At 36.4% G+C, this 8,953-nt stretch overlaps 1 protein-coding gene across 1 annotated transcript; it reads left to right on the forward strand.

Annotated features, from left to right (window-relative positions):
- The first annotated feature begins 3,920 nt into the window (after window positions 1–3,920).
- LOC149577625 (disease resistance protein Roq1-like) lies at window positions 3,921–7,354 on the forward strand. Its single transcript, XM_089824730.1, has 4 exons — window positions 3,921–4,597; window positions 4,696–5,815; window positions 5,920–6,183; window positions 6,299–7,354. The coding sequence occupies exons 1-4, from the start codon at window positions 4,029–4,031 to the stop codon at window positions 7,187–7,189; spliced, it is 2,844 nt and encodes a 947-aa protein (XP_089680856.1). The 5' UTR covers window positions 3,921–4,028; the 3' UTR covers window positions 7,190–7,354.
- Window positions 7,355–8,953: the final 1,599 nt, after the last annotated feature.

The raw sequence follows: 8,953 nt of genomic DNA on the forward strand, positions 1-8,953 counted from the left end.
ATTTTAGCAAAATTGTCAGTACTCAATGATTTAAGCAACATAAGTATGACATATTAAGGCCTAAGAAGGAGTGAGGCAAAGGGAGGAGACAAGGGAGGTGAAGCTTCTAGCTACGTCATTCTCAACTACGTCCAACATCAAACCAAATCAAGACTCTTAAACCCTAGGTAACTTCATTTGGTCACATCTTATATTTGAGCAGGATGGTGTCTTATTGGTGCTCCTTCCATTATTTCATGATATATTATTATCAAGCCATCCAATTGGCTATAGGACAAATATGATTCCTAAACAATCGAATTAGCAATACGGTCAATCTGCATTGCATTTGGACACTTGGTTTGAGGTTCATCTCATCGATTCCCATTCATCACAAGATCTTTATCTGATTAGACCTCGATAGAAAACATTGAGATTTCCCGAGCCCCAAGCCCAAATCGTGCAGGCTTCAATCTCCGCATATCATAAAGCATGTATATAGAGCTAAGCATTCTCACGCCATCCGAGAGATGATGCAGGTGAAGCTTCTAGCTACAGGATGCTTAACTCTATATACAGGCTTTACGATATGTGGAGATTGAAGCCTGCATGATTTGGGCTTGGGGCTCAAGAAATCTCAATATTTTCTATTGAGCTCTAATTAGATAAAGATCTTATGATGAGTGGGAATTGATGAGATGAACCTCAAAGAAAGTGTCCAAATATAATGCAAATCAACCATATTGCTAATTTGATTGTTCAGGAATCATCTTTTTCCTATAGTCGATTGGATGCCCTGATAATAATATATCATGAAATAATGGAAGGAGCACCAATAAGACATCATCCTGCTCAAATATAAGATGTGACCAAATGAAGTTATGCAGGGTTTAGGAGGTTTGATTTGGTTTGATGTAGCTGGAAGCTAGCAATTTTTAAAAAAAGTTTTTTCTTTGTATTCGTCGCTATTGCGACGTCAGCCACAAGAATTGCGATGGGGTTGCTGTAGTGGCGATGCCCAACTACCGTCGTAATTGCGGCGTCACCTACAAGAATTGTGATGGGGTCACTATAGCGGTGACGCCCCAACTATTGTTACAAGTACTTGGATGTCTGTCGCTATTGCAATGTTAGCCCCAAGAATAGCGACGGGGTTGATGTCACAATAAAGTGGCTGCATAGCAATGGATATGCGTTGTAATTGAGTCAGAAGAGGATAGACGTTGTAATTTGTGACTAAAAAATAGTGACGTCTATTACTATTGCAGTGGCAACACATTGTTGTCGTAATTGCGACACATAGCCGTCACAAATTGATGCCAAATGTATTAGTGAGAGTATCTAAGAAGCATTTTTTGATGTTTGTATTATATCTTCTAACAAAGATATAATCTAGAGTTGTGAGGTTAGTTAATGATATAAGATAGTCTGGAGATGATGTCAACAAGTGCACAAGCCCTAGTATAACATGTGTGAGAAGTTGTATAGACTATGAGCCGATAGTGCTATTGCAATTATCAATTAATTAATTATCTTATTATAATTAATTGGGAAAGCCTCAAGGCCAACTCAAGGAATTATTTTGAAGATATGATATAAAGGAAAGATGTTTTTCTTAATTGTAATGTAAGTGTTATGTGTATGTTCTATGTGAAGTGTGAAAAGGAGTAGAGTGTTTGGAGAATGCGAATAAGCAATCCAAGGGATTATTAGATGTGAGATTAGTCATCTACTTACAAGATAAAAAAGAGTAGAAGTTTGGTTGACAAGACAAAGAAAGAGGAAGGAGTAGTATTATTCATTTTGATTATTCTGCAAGGGATAATATAGAGATCATTTGGATAGTGAGTTTATTGGTCTTGCCCCTAAAGCTGTTTGGATAGTGGGTCCATCTATCTTAGATACAAATCTTAACAGGGTTGACACAACTCCTAACAAGGTTGAAATCTCCTAACATGGATTCAAAGTCTTCTAATAAGGACTGATATGTACTGAATATTGTTATAGACACCTAACAAGGTCCATCCTGTAACAAGGAATATTGATATTAGTAGATCATTTTGTTGGTACCATTCCCACTGGGTTTTTCCTTTGATGAAGGGTTTCCCTAGTTAACATATCTAGTGTTGTTGTGCATGAGTATCTTGTTGTGGTTTCTAATTATATTGCTCATATGGTTAATTTTTATTAAGGTTGATAATTGTGATTATGATATTAGTTGGATAACTAATTCAACCCCCCCCCAGTTATATTGATGGACTATATATTCTAACAAGTGGTATCATAGGATCTAGTCCTTAAAGAGAAATCTTAATAGCTTTGGGAGATCAATGGCGAATCTTTTCAGAAAGGATAGTCCTAGCTTTCATGTGGCTAACCATAATAGTTGGAAGGAGAAGATGAAAACTCATTTGCTATGTATGGGTCTAGGTTATTGGCTTTTGACAAAAAGTGAAAAGGAAATTGTAAAAGAAGAGAAACTTGAAGAATGCAGTGAAGTAGAGAGAGATCTATTCATGTGTAACATGAGAGCTAAAGAAGCTTTACTATCAGCTCTTCCAGAGAACGAATACAGTCAAGTAAAGTCACTTCAAACATCTCATGAGAATTGGACAACATTAGAATCTATTTTTGAAGGTGATACACATACAAAAAGGATCCCATGTTTCAGAGATCCTTATAACCAAGTGTTTAAATGTTGCTCAAAATGTTGTCGTGGAGGGAAATGCCATATCACCCACTTTGGATAGGGGTAAGTCCCCTATTCATGAGAAGTGTGATAAATGTGAGGTTGTTTGGAAGGAGATATATATAATTAAAAAGGGTCTGGATGATATGTATAGAAAGTTCCAAGACATCTCTTATTTTTTCGTAAAGGTGGTGTGCAACTTAGCCACCAACCTATGTTTGATGCAGGACATACTCAATGAGAAGGAAAATGAGTATAGTGATTACAAAGAACTTTCAAAGTTCCCAACAAAACACTGGGAAAGGATGGTGCTGACAAATCCATGCAATAGAAAAGAGGCTTAGGGATATGGTCCCTTTTTCTTTTTTTCATTGTTTCTTATAGTGGTGTTCATGACATTGTTTCAATTTTTGTTTATATCATTGATCTTGTTATATTTAACTATGGTTATTTATGTCAGTTAGGCCGTGTGTGGTCTTCTCTAAAGACTTTTAGTAGTACTTTGATTAGTATAGTTAATAATGCTAGAAGTAGTTTGACTAGTATAACTGATGTTGATAGTAATAGGAAATATAATTATAAAAGAAGATATCTCGTTATTTGTGCTATGCATAATACTATGATTTTTTTATTTATTAGATAGATATGTTATTAATGTATTGATATTGTCAATTTATTAACTCATGTGCTTTGAATTTTGTTCTACAAAAATAACACCATTCTTTTATTTTTAATATCATAAACATATATTTATATTTTAAAATAAAATACTTATTACCTCTAACAAATTTTTGATACTTCATTTATAAGTTTTGAAAAAATTGGCCGATACGGCCATTAAATTTAAGCCTGATCTTTATTTGAATATGTAATCCAACTGAAATGTCACTCTTTTATTTGCAGCTCATACTTATTGAAATGAGAGATAATTAGTTGTTAAATGTTGACCTTTCACCAAAAAGATTGCGACTAATGCATCCTCTCGTGGCATTCGAAGCAACATAGAAACAACATAGCTCAATCCAATAAGAACTATTCTTTGGTCAAGGTCGGTGATGGCCCTATTTCTAGTTCCCCTGTTTTTGGTAGTGATACTTCGTCGGAAAGACTGAACCAGCCGCCTCTTTTGAACGACCCTCGAACAGGGGGCCAGGTCGCCTAATTTCCAGACGTTTTCCTTGTTATTTCTTGGAAAGGATTGAACTCGCGTGCTGTATAGTCTATTTATTTCGCTCCGCTCTTTTCCAAAAATGTAAATTTATATTGTAATTACATCCAAATCGCATTGGTCTTGCATTCAAATTGTAACTGCTTTGCTCTCTCTTCCTGCCTAAACGGGTGATTGGGTTGGAATTGGTTGATGGCGTCTACTTCGTCACACTTACCAAGTCAGGAACTTGAATTGGAACCAGTGGTCTCTTCTTCATCACGTGACCAGCATAATCAGGAATTTGATCCTTTCTCTACCACAAGAGGCATGCTCAGTGAATCTTCAAGATTGTTTGATGTGTTCATCAACCACAGAGGTCCAGATGTCAAACAAACTCTTGCTATTCAACTTTACAATTCCCTTGAGCAGTTGGGAATTCGGACATTTCTTGATTCCCAAGAGAAGCAACTTGGAGATTCGTTTCCTTCCACTATTCAGACAGCCATATGCTCTGCTTCAGTCCACGTAGCCATCTTTTCCCAAGGATATGCAGACTCACCTTGGTGTTTGGATGAGCTGCTTCTCATGCGAAAAAGTGAGGCCAAAATTATCCCCGTGTTCTATCAAGTGAAACCTTCTGATCTCCGCTACATAGAAACAGGAACATATGCTGAAGCTTTCATTAAATATAAAATGAAGGGTAGATACCTGGGAAAGCTTAACCAGTGGAAGGAAGCCCTTCGATCTCTTTCACTTATAGCAGGGGAAGAATTTAACAGGTATTTTAAAAAATTTTAGTTGTATCTTTATTTATTTATTTCCTTTTTCATATCTGTTTTGCAATTTTCTAAATGAACATTCCTTTATTGGGGTAAAGTTTCAGCGACTGGCATTGCCAAAAAATAGTAGAAGCTGTGCAAAAGGAGGTACAAAGGAAAACACGTCTACATGTTGCTCAATATCCAGTGGGGCTTAGCGAACTTGTGAAAGATTTTGAAAGGTGTTTCTTTAAGGAAGCTGTTCAAGATTTTGAAAACCAGTGCCAACCGAAGGATAAGGTTAAAGCAATTGGCATTTTTGGCATGGGTGGGTCGGGGAAGACAACTCTGGCCAAAGAGTTGTTCAACAGAAAGAGTTTGAATTATTCAAGAACAAGTTTTTTGTTTGATGTACGAGAAGCAGCTGAAAAAGGAGAATTGCCTTCTTTGCAACTTAAGCTTCTCAAAGATCTCTTCCATAGAGATGATCTCAGTTTTAGAACTTCAGAAGAAGGAACGGGTTATCTCAAAGATAGTCTGCGAAGGAGCCCCGCCCATTTAAGGTTCCTAATTGTTGTAGATGACATCAATCATGTGGAGCAGTTAAATGCTCTACTGGTTATGGATATCTTTAATAAATTGGGTGATAGCTTGGTTATTGTCACAACCCGCGACGTTGCGGTGCTCGTAAACGTGGGGATTTCTGATGGTTATTGTCTAGACGGAATGGACAAATATTATGGGAGCGAGCTCTTCTGTTGGCACGCGTTTGACAAACCCAATCCATTGAGCGGATACGAGGAGCTGGTTAATTCTTTTGTAGACGTGTGTGGAGGTATACCTCTGTCTCTTCAAGTTTTAGGCAGGCACGTTCATGGTAGAAGTAAGGATTATTGGAGGTCAGAATTGAATGAAGTTAGAAAAACATTGCCTCAGGACGTAAAGGAAAGACTCAGAATAAGTTTTGATGCTCTGAAAGCCGAAGAAAAACAAATTTTTATGGACATTGCTTGTTTTTTTGGGGGCAGACAACAGTATATTGCCGAAGGAGTGTGGGAGGAATCAGGGTGGAACGCTCAACATGCATTGGAAATCCTAAGAGATAAATGTCTAATCGAAGAAGAAGAAGAAGATACAAACTTGCGAATGCATGACCATCTGAGAGACTTGGGAAGAGAAATGGCTCTTGAACTCAGGCCTCCTTACCGCCTCTGGCGTCGTCATGATCTGAAGAGTTTGGTATGATTGTTACCCTCCAGGTTTCTCCATAGTATTGTAATTTTACAAACCTTTAACTTTATTAACAGGAAACTGAGGTGCTTGTGTGTATGCATAAATTCCAGGGTTTCAGAAATATCCTCGCCGATCCCAATATCAGGTGTTTTCATTCCATTTTTGACAAGTCCTTGAATTCTCGAGTTAGATTCTTTATAGGTCAATCTAACATTTGCGTTGGGACCTCAGCTTCCTTACTGTGGCTCGAGCTCGAGGGCGATTCCACACAACCACCACTAGAGAGCATTCCTTCATGGATTCCCCTTCAAAGTTTGCAGCATTTGAAAATCAAATGCGGACCATTTAAAACGTTGTGGGAGAATCACATACAGGTATTTGATCTTTTCTTTCAAGATTTGAATCTTCTTCGACGGTATGGTGGAATTCTCTGGGCCTTTTTTATTCAAATCAAAGAGAGATTTACACAGATTTATCTTTGAATTTCAGGCACCCTCCCAAATGAAGACTCTTGTTATAAAAAATTGTGAACATTTGGAATGTTTATCAGGAATATCTAATCTGGAAAAACTTGTGGTGCTGAATATTAGTCAATGCCCAGAGCTTCAGGAGCTAAATCTTGGTCATCTTGGCTGCCTGGAAAGAATTACTATAAAAAATTGCGATCATTTGAAACTGGTGGCAGGAATATCTAATCTTGCAAAGCTTGTCAAACTGGAAGTTTTGGGATGTTCCAGGCTAGAGTTTGAGTTTCTGTCTCTCAGTCGTATGAACTGTCTGGAGAGCTTAATATTTGATAAAACTGTAAATGTGAAATATTTTATGTTTGATGGTTGTCAAACTTTGAGGAAAATTAAATTTTGTTATGAAAAGCTTGTAGAGTTGAGCATTCGGGCCTGTCCAGCGCTTGAGGATTTGCCAGATTTTAGATGTCTAAGATGCATGGAGAGGATTATGATTGATAGATGTGGAAAACACGAAAATCTTAGAGTTATTGGTTGTCCGATATTGAGAAGCATCTCAGGTGATATAGGAGTTAGAAAGTTGTATATAAATGATTGTCCTAGGCTCGAGGAGTTGCCAAGTCTGTCCATGATGAGCTACTTGGAAATCGCGGAGATATATTCTTGTAGCAAGCTACAGAACATTACGCTGCCAACAACACTCATCAGTCTGTCGATACTGAGTTGCACACATTTGCAAAGAATAGCAGGAGAAGGAGATCTTACAAAGCTTACAAGGTTGTTCATTAGAGACTGCCCCGAGCTTGAGACGTTGCCAAGTCTTTCCAGTCTGAACTGCTTGGAGAGAATTAAAATTGATTTCTGTAACAAGATTCAAAATAATTACACTGATATCAATATTCATCAGTCTGCCTAACTATTGCGGTAATGCAGTAATCCAGAAAAGCATTCCCATGTTAACATTATTGATTGTGAGACTACTTTTAGCTGCCAATTGGAAGTCTCACACCGAAGGGAATGTTGTTTTGTATCATTATTCCATTTCTTTTCTCAAAGATAGTTTATTGTTTATTGTTTAGGATTTTTTATTGTAATTTTTACTATTTTTTTGATCATCAGTCAAGTGTTTTATTTTTTCTTTATAATGTATTCTTTAATTTTCGAAATACACATTCAATAAAAACAGAGTTTTAATTCTGATTTCAGTTGTTCATTGTTTATGCTGTGTTTTTTGTTTCTTTGATTATCAGTATAGCATAAGGATTTTTATTTTTAGATTTTCAATAAGGTCTTCTATGTTTCCACAACAATGCACTTTTTTACCAGACAAATACAATATACGTAGACTAAAAACACTGCATATGGGTGCATTTAAGTTGCTCCGTAGCCACTGATATAACATGATACTTCGTAGATGAGATAAATAAGTGATGAGGTACTTAGCTCAATAAGTGATGGCATGAAATCATTGCAATTTCAAGTTGGTATTTCATGTTTTGTTAATAACATTCTTGATCATATCTCTTGGGTATCATAATTGGTCATTTTGAAGGTATATTCATACTAGTGAAGACTTGACTTCAAATTAATGGTACTTATGAGGAAGATGAAAATATTTCTTAAAAGGATAAGTATCCCTCTGATGTGTGCAATTGCAAAAAGGCCTTTTTAAGGTTTTAAAAGGGTGAATTTTTTTTCACTATGACTGTCTTTTGGAGAATTTTGAGCAATAATACTCTCATCGCATTACATCTTTAACTGAATATACTGAGATCAATATTTTGTTTGACAATAGGGAAGTTTTGGCTAAAGCCAAAAAGTTCTGTTTTTGAAGTTTCTCTTTAGAGTGAACAAAAAACCCCTAAGCTCATGTCATGGTAGGAAACCTTGATTCACATCCATTTGTGTTAGAGCAGTTATGGAATTTTGTGGTTCGTTTTTTAATGTTCAAAATCATATGCCATAGAAGTTAGTTATGATTCATTTTCTTTGAAATCCTAACTAGGGCACGTGTTGCAAACAAGGGTTTTTGAGCAGCGATATAAGATGTAATGGAATAGAGTGTGTGCGGCTATACAGACTTTGAGCTTGATTATAGCATGAAATGATTTTGACAGGAAAATTGTAATCGGCAATGACGACACGTATTCTTGACAGACAGCTTCAGATTGTGTCTTAGTTGGAAGAAATCTTCTTTTTAATCAGGTTTTGTCTTTCCTTATCATTGGTTTCTTAAAAGTCTTTTTGTTTAAAGTTGTAGGCTATTTTTAATATTCTAGTTAAGGCTCATTCTTCCTCACCCTAGGTGGAGCTTTGTAATTTCTCATCTTTTGAGATATTTGATATGAAGCGCTAATATGAACTCTACTACGTTTGTCCTAATACAGTTCAGTTTTCTGTGAATTAGATGTGACTTGTTCTGTTCTGTTTTAGGTCTCTTTATGCAAGCATCATCCTTTACTACAGTTTAAAATGTGGTCAGCAAGATTATGTTTGTGAGAAGAGGGTTAGCATTCAAGACTCAAATTTATGGGATGCAGTGTGTTCAGTTTAGTTCTATGTTATGTTTTGGTAACAGCTAAGGATTTTGAGGTTATTGAAATTTGAAGCAGACTATCTATTATATACCAAATGGAGCACTTATCATTAAATCCTTTGAGACAAGTTTTGAAAAGGTTTG

The sequence above is a fragment of the Cupressus sempervirens genome, chromosome 1 (genome assembly GCF_028749045.1).
Source record: "Cupressus sempervirens isolate cs-2001-9-10 chromosome 1, ASM2874904v1, whole genome shotgun sequence".
Taxonomy (NCBI): domain Eukaryota; kingdom Viridiplantae; phylum Streptophyta; class Pinopsida; order Cupressales; family Cupressaceae; genus Cupressus; species Cupressus sempervirens.

What these genes read in the sequence shown, in the direction of transcription:
- LOC149577625 (XM_089824730.1), top strand. Translation starts at nt 4,029, where the DNA reads ATGGCGTCTACTTCGTCACACTTACCAAGTCAGGAACTTGAATTGGAA. An exon ending in GCAGGGGAAGAATTTAACAG is followed by an intron (nt 4,598 to 4,695) that starts GTATTTTAAAAA and finishes ATTGGGGTAAAG; the next exon opens with TTTCAGCGACTGGCATTGCC. An exon ending in GTCATGATCTGAAGAGTTTG is followed by an intron (nt 5,816 to 5,919) that starts GTATGATTGTTA and finishes CATAAATTCCAG; the next exon opens with GGTTTCAGAAATATCCTCGC.